The following is a 17,223-nucleotide window of genomic DNA, read 5'->3' as shown; positions in this document are numbered from 1 at the left end:
GTGGGCAGTTTTCTTCGAGGTCAGCGCTGATCACCATCACTTCACCGTTAGTCGCAAATTATGGGCCAATAATAAAAATCTGAAAGAATGAGACACCACACGTGTAAAAGTTAATTTTCAGTGCCAGGCATGGTTGAACACACCATCCTTCTCCAACCTCTGCTCCATTGTCCAACTAACTGGAACTACTCACCTAGTCAATCGTAGCCAGAGCATCTCCAGTAATGGCTTCTCTTCCTGTTCCTGCACAGTTACATACGAAACATATGAAAATGTTAGATAGCTGTTCCATCTAGCCTATTCCATTAAGTCATCTGATGTCTTATGTATCAAGAATAAGACATTCCCTGCCCTCCAGAAGCTATGTAATCTCCTTGAAGAGGTGAACAATCAGATTAAAAACCCAAAGCAAATTAAGGGAATAAATCTGGAACATTCCTATCCCCCTAGGTAATTGAACCTAGTTCAGGAGACCACACTGACCATGAATTCTATTGTATGGATATCTATATCTCATATGATGAGATCTCTTCCTACACTCAGGAACCAGACCAGCACTCTTTTGAAGGTATAGAGCGAGCCAGCACTCGCCACAAATCAGTAACTTGTTCCATATTGTCTACTCTGGGAAAAGAAGAACTGCCTAACATTTAACCTAGTTCTGCAATTGTGTAATTTATAAGCATGACCCCTGGTCCTCCCCAACCAAGCTTTTTAAGCCTTTTTGTAACACTGCACTTGTCTATAAGTTAAATACCATTTGTCAAACACGTGCACATTTTCTCAACACATCAAGATCTGCTTGTAGTAGTTTAGTCTTTTCACAGTCCTAACACTTACACAAATCTTCATATCAACTGCAAACTTGCAGATCATTCCCACAACACCTACATTAGGTTTATTACAAAAAATAGTAAAAAGCAAAGGCCTTAATACAGATTTCTGTAGGACACTACTAGTAACTGGTCACTCATTCAAATCCACAGCCATTGATAACCACTTTCTACCTGTGGGCATGAAGCCAATTCGTAATCCACTGTAGTAGCTTCCCACTAATTCCACAACATTCTATCATGTAGAGTAACCTATTGTGAGGTACCTTAACAGAGGCTTTCTGTAAATCTAGGTAAACAATATCTACCAGGCTACCTTCATCCATTAACCGAGCAACTTTTTCAAACAATTCGATCAAATTAGTAAGACATGACCTTTTCCAAATGCCGTGTTGTGTCCCTGATGACGACTCTATCTAGTTGATCATATAGAGCATCTCTAATGATTCCTTTGAGGATCTTACCTATAACTGAAGTAAAACTAATGGACCTCCAATTTTCTGGTTGTGCCTAAAGATGGGAATGAATGAGTATCCTCCCAATCTGAGGGAACAGTTCCTAACTTTAGTGAGCTATTAATATGGCAAAAAGCTTGCAAAGCATATCTCATCTCTTTACCGACCCTCAGGTGAATGTCATCTGAGCTGGCAGCCCTATCTATTTTGAGGTTCCTTATTCTATCTAAGGGAGGAAAATAAGGATGCTTCTGGATCATCTGAAGAATTGGGAATTGCGCTGGGAATTGAAGAAAGAAGCAGAAGGCAATGGTTTGAAGAAGAGATAATTGAGTCAGCACTGCCTTCGGCAGACCACTGCTGATGATTCTGAATAAGATGATATCTTCATCTATTTTAATATTTACAATTTTGCTGTTAACTTGTTGCTGATTGTTGAGCATCATCTTCAAAATTAAAGATACGTACAAAATAATCACTTAATACCTCTGCTATACCCTGGAGGTCCATTAAAATTTGACCCAGGGAATCTTCCATTGGCCTTGTACAGTCTTTAATGATTCTTTGACTCCTAATATAGCTAAAAAAATCTGCCACAAGTGTCCACTATCCTCTGCTCCAGTGATCTTATAGCTACTCCAATTGCAACTTTTATTTCCTTTCATTGTGCGTGATATGTTTCTTTGTTTATCTGAGAATTATATTCTTTCAATACATGATAACATTTTTGTTTAAGTCTAATTTACCTCCAGGGTCCCCCAAGGATCTGTGCTTGGCCTCTCCTCTTGCTCATCTACATGCTGCCCCTCGGCAACATTATCCAAAGACTTAGTTCCAGATGTACGCTGATGATACGCACTCTACCCCTCCATTGCCTGTGTTGTCAGACTGCGTGTCCAACATCTAGTCCAGGAAGAGCTGCAATATCCTCTCATTAAACATTGGGAAGACCGAAGCCATTGTCTTTGTCTTCGCCACAAACTTCCTACCTTCACCAACTATTCCATCACCCTTCCCAATAGAGCTGCCAACCTCCTATCCTTGCCAGCACAAATAGTGCCTACTTTCACCTTTGTAGCTGTTGTCTCATCCCTGCCTCAGCCCATCTGCTTCTGAATCACTTTTGCCTTTAACACCTCTATACTCTATTCCAATTCTCTCCTGGCCAGCCACCTTCCTCTACCCTTCATCCCATCCAAATTTCTGCTGCCCACATTCTATCCTGTGTCAGGTCCTGCTCACCCATCACCTGTATTTGCTGACCCACATTAGCTCCGAGTCCCCCAACACCTCAAACTTAAAATTCTCATCTTTATATTTAAAACTATTTATGGCTTTGCCATTCCCTATATTGCTGTAACCTTCTCCAACCCTAAAAACTTCCAAGTTGTCTGCGTTCCAACAACTCTGGCCTATTCTGCATCCCACATTCCTTTTGTTATACCTTTGGTGGTCGTACCTTCAGTCATCCAGGCCCTAAGCTTTGGAATTCCCACCTTCAACCTCTCTGCCTCTCCACTTCCCTCTCTTCCTTTAAGGCCCTCCTTAAAACTCACTTGTTTGACTAAGCTTTTAGTCACCCCCTCATAATATGGGGGTACGGTAGGATAATGGTTATGTTACTGGACTAGTAATCCAGAGGCCTGGACTAATGATCCGTTGACAGGCGTTTAAATCCCAGCACGGCAGCTGGGGATTTTAAATTCAGCTAATTAAATAAATCTGGAATAAAAAGCTAGCATCAGTAATGTTGACCATGAAACTACTGGATTGTCGTAAAAACCCATCTGGTTCACTAATGACCTTTAGGGAAGGAAATCTGTCATCCTTACCCAGTCTGGCCTATATATGACTCCAGAACCACAGCACTGTGGTTGGCTCTGAACTGCCCTCTGAAAGGGCCAAGCAAGCCACTCAGTTTTATTTAAGGCAGCGGCTCACCATCACCTTCTTGAGGGCAATTGGGGACAGGCAATAAATGCTGGCCTTGCCGACGACATCCACACCCGTGAATGAAAAAAAAATCCTCCTTTGGCTCAGCATCAATTTTTGTATGATTACTCTTCTGTAAAACACCTTGGGATGTTTCTCTACAATAAAAATGCAAGTTATTGTTAACTGAAAAATGCAATTAATCCTAGACCAAATGGAAGGTGTAAGTATACTTTGTAAATTGAGATTAATTTTATTTTAACTTAAAATATATTTAAAAGCAGATTTTTGTTCTTGATCATTATCCTTGGCATATCATGATCATTCTTCCAAGCTGGTACCCTTCAGAAGTGACCTGTCTGCTCAATGTCCAAGGGAAAGATAATAAAAAGGGTCTGTGAAGCTGCACATCTCTGCAGCCAAATCCAAAAAGAAATTATGGTGAATGTGCTAAAACTATTCAATAGAGATGGTTTACAGATATCAAAAGCAACATATTTAAAAAGAGATCACATAGCAATAACTACTTGTTTAATGACTTTTACTCATTATAGGATTTCTTGTGGGTTACAATCTATCAACACATGTTTTGGGGGCTCATGTTTACCCAAAATACTACTTATATAGTCATAGAATCTGGAAGTTAAAGCAAAGGGGCACTGTACCCAGGGACAGATTAAGGGGGCCCCGGGTGGTACCATTCACATCTTGCAGTAAATGACAGTAATGAGCTAAGTCACAGGACACTATACTGAATATGCATCAGGTCAGGTCTAAATCTCAGATTATGTTCTCATTGATACTATAATGACACTCATTTAATATTGTATTATGTTTCCAAAGAATCAAATTGATATCTTGATGAAACCCTGTATAAACAGTAAACAACATTTTAATTTTTTTAAATCCTTATATTTTGAAACTAAATTGACAACGACAACAATTTAGAACAAGACAGCACAATTTATTTGGAAGATCATTGTTTGTCATTTGCATTCCATTTACTCCACAGAGGCAACTACAAGTATAACATTTCATTGGTCTTTTCCTAGATTTTTGTCAGCTAAGCTGGTCAATGATTTTTGAGAAATCAAGTTCTCTCAGTACTTTGCTCTCGAGGTTCATGATTGAAAGATTATTGGCCCATTCGGTTCCTGACCTCATCCTTGATGCATTTAATTTCAAGAAGGACCCCGCTCACCATTGCAATTTGATACAATCATTGACAGATATATCCGAAGAGCTATTTCAATGTCAGAAAAGGTTTGGGTGAGGGCGTGTGTATGGAGGTATTGGTACATTCTCAGCTCTGCTGACTTACTTTGACACAAATTGAGGTTTGAAGCTCTGTTAAGGATGCCACTGAGCTAGAAAACTGGATGAATTCACTTTCAATCATAGGTTCCAGATCTTTGGGATAGGAGCGGGCAAGATTTGGTGTGGCTTGCTTGATCTCATGAGTCAAGAGAATGGTTAGCTTGGACAGGAATGCAAACTTACAGTTGATTTCCTTGTATGCTTCAAGGTGGTGTTTCAAGGCACTGATTAGTTGATCAATGATGACAAGGAACACTTCAGTTTTGAATTTCTCCTTGGGTGACAGCACAGTGTTTTCAGCATTAGTGTTGGATTAGACCATGTTATTTCAGTACAACACGCTGGGCCAGAAATGTTGGTTGGCGCCACCCTGCCAGGCACTGCAGGCATCTAGAGTCTTTACATCAAGTCAAGAACATGCGCCTGAGCCCTCGTGGCTCCGCCCTGCTCTTGCTACGTCACGTATGTCAATATAGTTTACCCTTACCCTTAATCCGACCCTGTATGGACCCACTCTAGGCTTGGGCCCCGGGCGACCACCCCATTCGCCCCCCCCCCCCACCCACCTTAATCCATCCCCAACTGTACCTGCACCATATCACTGAAATAGGTTCACATAGTTCCATTCACCTCTTATGGATCATTTACATAGTAAGAGAGTCTCGCTTTACATTCACCAATGGATCATACTCTTTTTCTGATTTGAGTGAGTCAAGAAGGAAACTTCTTAAGCAATCCCTCGAGGATGACTTGCTTCCACACTCGCATGAGTTCTAAGTTGGCTGATGAATCCAATGCAGGGTACTTGTGCATGAAACACAAAAGGATAGTATGCAGGTACAGCAAGTGATCAGGAAGGCCAATGGCATCTTGGCCTTTATTGCAAAGGGTTTGGAGTATAAAAGCAGAGAAGTCTTATTACAGCTATATAAGGTATTTTATGAGGCCACACCTGGAATACTGCGTGCAGTTTTGGTTTCCATATTTACAACAGGATATACTTGCTTTGGAGGCAGTTCAGAGAAGGTTCACTAGGTTGATTCCAGGGATGAGAGGGTTGACTTATGAGGAAAGGTTGAGTAAGTTGGGCCTCTGCTAATTGGAATTCAGAAGAATGAGAGGTGATCTTAATGAAACGTATAAGATAATGAGTGGGCTTGACAAAGTGGATGCAGAAAGGATGTTTCCACTGATGGGGAGACTAGAACTAGAGGGTATGATCTTAGAATAAGGGGCTGCCCATTTAAAACAGATGAGAAATTTCTTCCTGCAGAGGGTTGTAAATCTGTGGAATTCACTGTCTCAGAGAGCTATGGAAGCTGGGACATTGAATAAATTTAAGACATAAATAGACAGTTTCTTAAATGATAAGGGGTATTGAATGGTGGAGCAGGCTCGAAGGGCTGTATAACCTACTCCTTGTTCCTATTTCTTTTGTTCTTATGGGATTTAGACTCTGTCACAGGTGGAGCAGAGATGGGTGGGTGGGGTGCTTGGTTTACTGTATGCTCCTTTCGCTGTTTGTACTTGACTTTCATGTGCTTCCGATGAAGAGACCGAAGTGTTCGACGCCATCCCGAATGCTTCTTCTCCACTTTGAGCGGTCATAGGGCAGCGATTCCCAAGAGTCGGTGAGGATGTTAAATTTTTTCAGGCTTTGAGAGTGCCCTTGAAGCGTTTTCTCTGCCCTCCTGGGGCTCGCTTGCCATGACGCAGCTTGGAGTAGAGTGCCTGTTTCGGGAGTCTTGTATCAGGCATGTGGGCAATGTGGCTTGTCCATCGGAGCTGATCGAACATGGTCAATGCTTCGATGCTGGGGATGTTGGCCTGAGAGAGAACACGAACGTTGGTACACCTATCCTGCCAATGGATTTGCAGCATTTTACGGAGGCAGCGTTGTTGGTACTTCTCCAGTACTTTGAGGTGCTCACTATACATTGTCCATGTCTCCGATGTATAAAGGAGAGCGGGAATCACTACTGCTCTATAGACCATGAGCTTGGTGCCAGGTTTGAGATCTTGGTCTTCAAACACTCTTTTCCAAAGGCTGCACTGGCACACTGAAGGCAGTGTTGGGTTTTGTAATCGATGTCTGCCCTCGCTGATAGGCTTCCAAAGTATGGAAAGTGATCCACGCTGTCCAAGGTCTTGTTGTGGATGATCTCGGGGGGGGGGGGGGGGCAGTACTGTGTGGCGGGGGCAGGTTTTAGAGAATCTTTGTCTTATGGATGTTCAATGTAAGGCCCATACTCTTGTATGCTTCAGTGAAGGTATCAACAATGGTTTGAAGTTCGGCCTCAAGTGTGCACAAACGCAAGCATCGTCTGCGTACTGTAATTCAATGACAGATGTTGGGACAACCTTGCTACTTGACTGGAGGCGACGGAGGTTGAACAACCTCCCATTCATCTTGTAGATTAACTCCACTCCAGCGGGGAGCTTGTTGGAGGTTAGACGAAGCATTGCAGCGAGAAAGATTAAGAGCATTGGTGCAATGACACAGCCTTGCTTGACCTCGGTCTGCACTTGAATTGGGTCTGTGGTGGATCCTTTGGTAAGGATCACGGCTTGCATGTCATTGTGAAGCAGGCGGATGTTGGTGACAACTTTTTGAAGACAGCCAAATTTGAGGAGGACACTCCATAATCCTTCTCGGTTGACAGAGGCGAAGGCCTTTGTGAGGTCAAAGAAGGCCATCAATAATGGTGCTGCTCCTTACATTTTTCTTGGATTTGTCGTGTGGTGAAAATCATGTCCGTTGTGCCTCTAAGTGGGCGGAATCCGTATTGCGACTTCGAGAAGCTCTTCAGCCACTGATAGGTGACGATTGAGGACGATTCTTGAGATAATTTTCCCTGTGGCATACAGCAGAGAGATTCCTCTGTAATTACCGCAATCGGTCTTGTCACCTTTCTTGAAAATCGTCATGATTACGACGTCTCTGTGATCCCCCGGCATGTTCTCCTCCTTTCAGATAAGAGTGATAAGGTCATGGATTCACTCCAAGAGTACTTCTCCACAATGCTTTAATACTTCGGCGGGGATTCCATCTGCTCCTGAGGCCTTGTTGTTTTTCAGCTGTCGGATAGCCTTTTCAATCTCATGCCGGGCTGGGATTGTGCCGAGATGGTGGTGTGTAGCATGCTGTGGGATGGAGTCGAGGACGCTCACGTCAAAGACAGAGTCTTGGTTGAGATCTTTGAAGTACTTGCAGCGGGCACTGACTGCCTCTTTGTTCTTGATGAGCACCTTTCCGTTCTTGGCTCTCAGTGGGGTAGGACCTCGAGTGCTTGCGACGTAGGTAGTCTTGATTGCGCTAAAAAAGCCACACACATCATAGTTGTCGCTAGTTGCTGAATCTCCTGCGCTCTGTTCTTTAGGTCACGAGTTTTTTGTTGGACCTTGGCTTTCAGTTGCTGTAGATCTGTTTTCTTTCTCGTGAGTTGTGATGCCGTTTCCAATTCAAGAATGCCTTGCATTTACAGTTTATTAGTTCCTGGATTTCCTGGTCATTCTCATCGAACCCGTCTTGATATTTTCTGGTAGTGAGAAATGGCAGAAAAGAAGATGGTGGTGGCCCAACCACTGGGCATCTCCAATCCTGTGACATTGGGCAGTGAGAAAATCAGTGAAAACCGGTAAAGACCGTGGCACCTGGGGGTGGGGTGCTGCAGGTGGCGAGTATCGGTGAGGATCATAAGACGAGGATCATAAGACCGCCAGCATCCTCCAATACAAGAGGCCCAGTGCCCACACAAGGTGCCTTGTAGGCATCTTCCTTCCAGCTCAGTTATCTTGGAGAAATAAGTAGTACAGCAGCCCTCATCAGGTGAGGTGAGGATCAAGGGGAAGCAGCAGAACGGATACCTCAACGCCTTGCAGGTCATGGCCAGCAGAGGGGTCGGGACATGGGGCCAGAATACGCGCGGCCAAAGCGAGAGTGGCTGGAGAAGGAACAGAAAAAGTGAAGCAGAGCCTGCACATGGAGATCAACGAGCTGGAGTCAGGGGACCGGAGTACAGTGACAGTGTCTTATGGAGAAATCCACAAGCTATTCCAAGATTAATGTGCTCACCTACACCACGATCCCTGAAAACCAGGGAGAGGACCTGAGGGAGGGAGGGGGTCAGTGGGAATATGCTCAATGGGAAGTGTTTCATTCACCTCTTATGGATCATTTACATAGTGAGAGAGTCTCTCTTTAAATTCACCAATGGAATATTTTTGATTTGAGCAAGTCAAGAAGGAAACTTATAATTCTGATTTCTTGGATTACAAACAATAGGCAGATATTTTGAATGCAGATTATGCTCAGCTCTTGGATGTACTTTAGGGAAGGAAACCTGCTGTCCTTACCTAGTCTGCCCTATATGTAATTCCAGATCCACAGCAATGTGGTTGACTTTTAACTGCCCTCTGAAATGGCCTTGCAAGCCACTCAGTTGTACCAAACCGCTACAAAGAAGTATTCTCACCAAATGGACTGCAGCGATTCAAGAAGGCGGTTTACCACCACCTTCTCGAGGACAATTAGGGATGGGCAATAAATGATGCCCTTGCCGGCGATGTCCACATTCCATGAATTTAAAAAAAATTAGACAAGTTGGGACATTGAGCAATTAGTTCACTCTTGTCTTTATGGTTACTAGAAATGCCAAGATGGCAGTATTGCACATATTTACAGGTAACAAGTTTTAAAATTGGATAGTAGGAACATGGGGGGGATTCTTTGCTAAATAATTTTGCAAAGTAATGTGGATAGTTTGTTATTGGCCAATTTTGAGGTTTGAAGTCAGTTACAATACCGAGACTTCTTGGGAACATTGCCAATCTCCATACTCTTCAGCACCAGAAGGATTTTCATTTAGAATTTTGTCATAGAGAGCAAGAAACTAGCAGCCACTCCAATGGCTATTGTTCTTTTTTCCTCTAATGGTTTTCTACTTGTGCAAATGTTTGAGATATTGTTCAAAACCAATCTAAAAATTAATAGTGATGCAAACTTAACTCAAGCATTCATGATTTTCTTCAATGGACCAACATCTTGCTGTATCTTAGTTGGTGGATGTTGAAAAAAATTGATTCACGCACTGATTCAGAACATTTCTTGAGCTTAATCGTGAAAGGATCTTGATCCTTTGGAGATTGCTTGAATCTGATCTGTGGCCTTGGACTGATGGAAGGCACTGAAGATGGTGTTTACGAAAATAGCCCAATGTACATTTTGAAATCAGATGAGTCAAATTAGAAGGCTTTGAATTAAAATAGAGCTAACTGGTTATCCAAGAATACTTTTTGTCTGAACAGGCCACTATTTAGAGAAACTAATTCCTCTCACTTGCCGGATAATGATGGTAGATTAAAAGAAATAAGACACAAATTATTACATGGGAGTGAATGTTGAAGAGTACAAGAAAGAGTAATCGTGGAGTAGGATAAAAGTTAAGATACTGGACCTTTCTGAATTTGTCCGATTTTTATGAATGCAAAAGAAAAAAATGCACAGTATACAGAAAACTAAGCTGTTAAATTATAAAGTTTTGAGAGCTGAAAATTACAAATTAAAACCCAGAGAGGGAAGTTAGTGGAAGGAGATTTGAAAGTTGGACAGTTTTACTTAAGGCAGCTTGAAAATGATCTGTGCATAGTCCTAATTTGCAGTATTTTTATATAAAAAGAGAAACACCTTTCAGCAGTAACATTTTGAGATTATACAGTATCAACTACATTGTTGTATAAAACCACCAGGGTTTTTATTGACTGAAAAAACCCACAAAGCACCGAGAAAATGACTTAATGCAGTGCCTCCTGCACTATACAATAGTACAGTGTAGCTTTCTGTTCCAGCACACAATTAAAAAAAACATATTTATACATGAATCAGAACAAAAAAGTGAAAAAACATTAGTGATATTGTATTAACAAAATTATAAGCACCAAAAATACATTTTCATACTTCAAATGTGTAAACAGTTCATTGTTAGCCACATTGCCTAGTTGTAAGACGAGGACTGGAGGTTGGAGGTATAAAGTGCAAACTTCAAGTCAACATTCATTGTGGGTTATGCTCAGAGTAGAAAACATTTTTAAGTATTTGTATATAGTTTGCACATTTGAAACATAAATACAAATTAACATTTTAAATTACAAGTTCCACCCTAGGTGTTAGTGTCAAACCCAGTTTGCAATAAACTTAATGAAGTACTTTACATATCTGAAATACAGTGAATAATGACAAACTTTTAAGGGGTAGGAAAGGAAAGTATTTGACTTCTCAAGTGTGACTACTTTATTTAGAAATAGGTCAATCATACTTCTTCCAGTATTCATTGTGGATTCTAGAAAAAAAATAAAAAACACAAACAAAACTGTGATTCTTAAAGTTTTTCATTGCACTTTAAGCAGCAGTACCAATAGTCTCTCTATACAGTTCTTCATTTGCACACAGTGTCTCCTGACAATCAGGTGGTTTCCGGGTGGTCTTCACTTCCAGGTGGTCTGTGTGTGTACAAAAACGAGAGGAGGAAAAGAGCGACGTCTAGGGATGACCAATAAGACGTGTGTGATGTTACTGCAGACCAATATCTGCTTTCTACAAGGCCCTCCCGCAGTTCAAAATCAAGGCGATGTTCTAACTCTACTAACAGAAAAAAAATTAAAATATTGTCAAGACTTCAGAATTTCCAAGTAAAATTTTCAAGTAAAGCATTCAATAATATAAATTTCACATTGATCAGAATGATACCCGGACTTCAAGGGTTAAGTTGCGGAATAGGGTTGTATTCCGTAGAATTTAGTAGGTTAAGGGATGTGTAAGGATTGAAGTTTTCAGGACATTAAGGGGAACAGATAGGGTAGATAGAGAAAAACTATTTCCGCTGGTTGGGGATTCTAGGACTAGGGGGGGGGGGCATAGTCCAAAAGTTAGAGCCAGACATTTCAGGAGTGAAATTAGGAAACACTTCTACACATGAAAGGTGGTAGAAGTTTGCAAACGGCAATTGATGTCATTTCAATAGTTAATTTTAAATCGGAGATTGATAGCTTTTTATTAACCAAAGGTATTAAGGGATATGGGGTTAGATCGCAGCCAGAATCTCATTGAATGGCCTACTCCTGTTCCTATGCTGAGACGATTTCTCTTGACATACATAAGCTGTACATTGTCTCTCCATCTAGGTCTCAATTAGACCTCGCTGGGCGAAGGGGTGTTAAAATTGACCCCATAGAATCAAACCTGTGATTTTGGTCTTCCTGGCTTACTGCACTTCCAAGTGGTGCCCCATCACAATTTCCTTTTGCTCTGATACCTACTCCTGCTCCTAATTCTTATGTTGATTCTTTGTGTGTAGGTCTGAACAGCAAGTTTGATAAGGTGCCACAATTAAAGGTTGTTATGCAAGATAAGGGCTCATGGGATTGGGGAGAATATATTAGCATGGATAGGGGATTGGTTAACGGCAGGAAAAGAGATTAGGGATAAATGGGTCATTTCAGGTTGGCAAGCTATAATTAGTGGGGTGCCGCAAAGATCAGTAAGCCTGGGCCTCAGCTATTTACAATTTATATTAATGACTTAGATAAAGGGACCGAGTGTAATGCATCCAAGTTTGCTGACGATACAAAGCTAGGTGGGAAAGTAAGCTGTGAGGAGGATACAAAGAGCCTGCAAAGAGATATAGACAGGTTAAGTGAGTGGGCAATAAGATGGCAGATGGAGTACAATGGGAGGAAATGTGAGGTTATTCACTTTGGTAGAAATGCATCCCAGGGTATTAAAAGAGATGGCGGAAGTTATAGCAGATGCATTCGTTATAATCTACCAAAATTCTCTGGACTCTGGGGAGGTACCATCGGATTGGAAAGCAGCTAATGTAACGCCTCTGTTTAAAAAAGGGTGCAGACAAAAGGCAGGTAACTATAGGCCGGTTAATTTAACATCTGTAGTGGGGAAAATGCTTGACGCTATCATTAAGGAAGAAATAGCGGGACATCTAGATAGGAATAGTGCAATCAAGCAGACGCAACATGGATTCATGAAGGGGAAATCATGTTTAACTAATTTACTGGAATTCTTGGAGGATATAACGAGCATGGTGGATAGAGGTGTACCGATGGATGTGGTGTATTTAGATTTCCAAAAGGCATTCGATAAGGTGCCACACAAAAGGTTACTGCAGAAGATAAAGATACGCGGAGTCAGAGGAAATGTATTAGCATGGATAGAGAATTGGCTGACTAACAGAAAGCAGAGAGTCAGGATAAATGGGTCCTTTTCGGGTTGGAAATTGGTGGTTAGTGGTGTGCCACAGGGATCGGTGCTGAGACCACAACTGTTTACAACATACATAGATGACCTGGAAAAGGGGACAGAGAGTAATGTAACAAAATTTGCAGATGACACAAAGATTAGTGGAAAAGTGGGTTGTGTAGAGGACACAGAGAGGCTGCAAAGAGATTTAGATAGGTTAAGCGAATGGGCTAAGGTTTGGCAGATGGAATACAATGTCGGAAAATGTGAGGTCATCCATCTTGGGAAAAAAAACGGTAAAAGGGAATATTATTTGAATGGGGAGAAATTACAACATGCTGCGGTGCAGAGGGACCTGGAGGTCCTTGTGCATGAATCCCAAAAAGTTAGTTTGCAGGTAATCAGGAAGGCGAATGGAATGTTGGCCTTCATTGCGAGAGGGATGGAGTACAAAGCAGGGAGGTCCTGCTGCAACTGTACAGAGTATTGGTGAGGCCGCACCTGGAGTATTGCGTGCAGTTTTGGTCACCTTACTTAAGGAAGGATATACTAGCTTTGGAGTGGGTACAGAGACGATTCACTAGGCTGATTCCAGAGATGAGGGGGTTACCTTATGATGGTAGATTGAGTAGACTGGGTCTTTACTCGTTGGAGTTCAGAAGGATGAGGGGTGATCTTATAGAAACATTTAAAATAATGAAAGGGATAGACAAGGTCGAGGCAGAGAGGTTGTTTCCACTGGTTGGGGAGACTAGAACTAGGGGGCACAGCCTCAAAATACCGGGAGAGCCAATTTAAAACTGAGTTGAGAAGGAATTTCTTCTCCCAGAGGGTTGCGAATCTGTGGAATTCTCTGCCCAGGGAAGCAGTTGAGGCTAGCTCATTGAATGTATTCAAATCACAGATAGATAGATTTTTAACCAATAAGGGAATTAAGGGTTATGGGGAGAGGGCGGGTAAGTGGAGCTGAGTTCTCGGCCAGATCAGCCACGATCTTGTTGAGTGGCGGAGCAGGCTCGAGGGGCTAGATGGCCTACTCCTGGTTCCTAATTCTTATGTTTATAAGAAATAGGAGCAGAAGTAGGCCATCTGGCCCCTCGAGCCTGCTCCGCTATTTAATAAGATTATGGCTGATCTGATTTTGGCCTCAACTTCACTTCCCTGCCCTCTCCCCAACACCTTGACTCTCTTGTATCTCAAAAATCCGTCTACCTCCACCTTAAATATAATCAATTACCCAGCCTCCCTAGCTCTCTGGGGTAGAGAATTCCAAAGACTCACGACCCTCAGAGAAGAAGTTCCTCATTTCTGTTTTAAATGGACGACCCCTTATTCTGAGACTATGCCCGTAGTTCTAGATTTCCCCCATGAGAGGAAACATCCTCTCTGCATCTACCCTGTCAAGCCCCCTCAGAATCTTATACATTTCAACATCATCCCTCAGTCTTCTAAACTCCAATGAGTACAGGTCCAACCTGCTCAACCTTTCCTCATCTGACAGCTCCTTCATCTCAGGAAATAACCTCTTGAACCTTCTCTGAACTGCCTCCAATGCAAGAATATCCTTCCTTAAATAAGGAGACCAATACTGTATGCAATACTCCAGATGTGGTCTCACCAACGCCCTGTACAGTTGTAGCAGGACTTCCTTACTTTTATACTCCACCCACTTTGCAATAAAGGCCAACATTCCATTTGCTTTCCTAATTATCTGCTGTACCTCCATGTTAACTTTGCGTTTCATTTACAAGGACTCCCAGATCCCTCTGTACCTCAGCATTTTGTAATCTCTCCCCATTTAAATAATAATTTGCTTTATTTTTCTTATCAAAGTGGATAACCTCACATTTTCCCACATTATATTCTATCTGCCAAATTTGTGCCCACTTACTTAGCCTGTCTATATTCCTTTGCAGATTCATTGTGTCCGCCTCACAACTTGCTTTCCCACCAATCTTTATATCATCAGCAAATTTGGCTACGTTACACTCGGTCCCTTCATCCAAGTCATTAATATAGATTGTAAATAATTGAAGCCCCAGCACGGATCCCTGTGGCACCCCACTAATTACAGTTTGCCAACCTGAAAATGACACATTTATCCCCACTCTGTTTTCTGTCCGTTAACAAATCCTCTATCCATGCTACACATATTACCTCCAATCCCATGAGCCCTTATCTTGCGTAATAACCTTTTACTTGGCACGTTATCAAATGCCTTTTGGAAATCCAAATATACTACATCCACTGGTTCCCCTTCATCTACCGTGCTAGTTGCATCCTCAAAAAACTCTAGTACATTTGTCAAACATGATTTACTTTTCATAGAACCATCCTGACTCTGCCTAATCATATTCAAAATGCCCTGTTACCGCTTCCTTAACAATGGATTCCAGCATTTTCTCCGACAACTGATGTCAGGGTAACTGGCCCGTAGTTGCCTGTTTTCTCTCGCCCATCTTTCTTGAATGGCAGGCTTACATTAGCTTCCTTCCAATCCGTTAGGACCATTCTAGAATCTAGGGAATTTTGGGAAGATTACAACCAATGCATCCACCTCTTTTAGAACCCAAGAATGTAGGCCGTCGGATCCAGGGGATTTGTAGCTTTTAGTTCCATTCGTTTCTCAAGTACTTTTTCCCTACTGATCTTAATTATTTTATGTCTCTCACTCTCATTAGTCCCTTGGTTCCTCACTATTTTTGGTATGCTTTTTGTGTCTTCTATTGTGAAGACAGATACAAAATATTTGTTTAAAGTCTCTTCCATTACTTTATTTCCCATTATAATTTCTTCCATCTCACTTTCTAAGGGACCAATGCTACTCTCTTCCTTTTTATATTTTTGTAGAAGCTCTTACAATCTGTTTTTATATTTCTCCCTTTTTAATCCAGTTTTTTGGTCATCCATTGCTGGTTTCTAAAGCTCTCCCAATCCTCAGACATTACTATTCTTCACCAGATTATAAGTCTCTTCTTTTAATACAATACTATCCCTTAACTTTTTTTAGTTAGCCACGGATGGATCACTTTTCCATGGAATTTTTATTTCTCAATGGAGTGTATATTGGTTGAGAATTTTGGATGATTTCTACTTAAATGTTTGCCACTACTTATATACTGTCATAGCTTTTAATCTAATTTTCCAATCTACCTTAGCCAACTCGCCCCTCATACCTATGTCATTTACTTTATATAAGTTTTGGGGCTGGATTTTCCGGTCCTTTACGCTCTGTGTTTCGCCCTGGAGTGGCATGAAAGGCAGCGTTCAGGTCTGTTGCGCCCACCGCGATCCTCCAGTCCCATTTTTGCGGCGACGCTGAGTAGCAACGCCTCTCGTTGCGACACCAGCAGTACTTTGGACTTTTGCCCCATCTGTCCGCCCGGAAATGCGCCCGCAATGACCGCCTGGGAAATCAGTGCTGTCCATCATAGCCTGCGGCACAGAGGAAGGTAAGGTACTCCAAAGGTAAGTGCGGTGTTTGTTCTTTCATTTTTTTTTTAGCAATTTATGTTTTGGTGGTGTGGGCAATGTTTTGGGAATTTTTTTTTTTTTTTTTTTTAAAAAAGGTTCCCACCCTCCAGGCCTCTTTCAGAGCACACACGGCCCGGCAGTTTAATTCATGAGTTTCCCATCCTTGCGCCATGAAAAGTGTACACCGCCTCCCTTCGCGCTGCATGTCCCTGATGCAGGGCCCAGATATCGAAACTTCCTTACCAAAGCACAAACTATTCCTGGTCGGTAACTTTCCTGCCCCGCCTCTGTTTTTGCCCCGAAAACAGAAAAGCCTAAAATCCAGCCTCAAGACTCTAATTTAAGTATTTCACCCTCAAACCCAATGTGATATTCTTTCATATTATGATCACTCTTTCCCAGAGGTTCCTTTACTGTGAGATTACTAATTAACCCTGTCTCATTACACAATACTAGATCAGGGCAGGGACAAGGACAAAGATTCCCCAAAATTAACATAAGCAAAATAACAGTAAAGAAGAAAATAATGGCACTAAAGAATGACAAATCTCCAGGACAGATGGTTTCCATCCCAGGATTTTAAAGGAAGTAAGTGAGGACATTGCAAAAGGCCTAATTATAACCTTCCAGAATTCTCTCGATTCGGGAATCATTCCTTTAGATTGGAAAACTGCAGTCACTCCGCTATTTAAGAAGGGTGAAAGAGGAAAACCAGGGAATTATAGACCAGTTAGCCTAATATCTGTTGTTGGGAAATTACTAGAGTCTATAATTAAGGATAGAGTGGCTGAACACCTTGAAAGTTTTCAGCTGATCAGAGAGAGCAAGCGTAGATTTGTCAAAGGCAAGTCATGCCTGACGAACCTGATTGAATTTTTTTGAAGAGGTAACCAGAGTAGTGGACAGGGGAATGTCTATGGATGTTATTTATATGGACTTCCAGAAGGCATTTAATAAAGTC

General features: G+C 41.8%; 1 protein-coding gene and 1 long non-coding RNA gene across 5 annotated transcripts in view; one reads left to right on the top strand and one right to left on the bottom strand.

The window, feature by feature from the left end:
• Positions 1-17,223, top strand: part of LOC139263319 (uncharacterized) — a 70,487-nt gene that overhangs the window by 30,548 nt on the left and 22,716 nt on the right. The gene's annotated exons all lie outside the window — the stretch shown is intronic.
• ddhd1b (DDHD domain containing 1b) overlaps positions 10,266-17,223 on the bottom strand; it is a 154,293-nt gene continuing 147,335 nt past the window's right edge. For 2 of the 3 annotated variants that reach the window (XM_070879199.1, XM_070879197.1), the window contains exon 13: positions 10,266-11,177. In XM_070879199.1, the coding sequence (XP_070735300.1) occupies positions 10,999-11,177 (179 nt within the window). In that variant the 3' untranslated portion in view covers positions 10,266-10,998. The remainder of the gene's footprint in view (positions 11,178-17,223) is intronic. The other variant, XM_070879198.1, reaches the window with a different exon arrangement.

The sequence above is a fragment of the Pristiophorus japonicus genome, chromosome 4 (assembly GCF_044704955.1).
Source record: "Pristiophorus japonicus isolate sPriJap1 chromosome 4, sPriJap1.hap1, whole genome shotgun sequence".
Lineage (NCBI taxonomy): Eukaryota > Metazoa > Chordata > Chondrichthyes > Pristiophoridae > Pristiophorus > Pristiophorus japonicus.
Note: the sequence above shows the minus strand (reverse complement) of the source record. Positions and strands in the feature narration are given on the sequence as shown.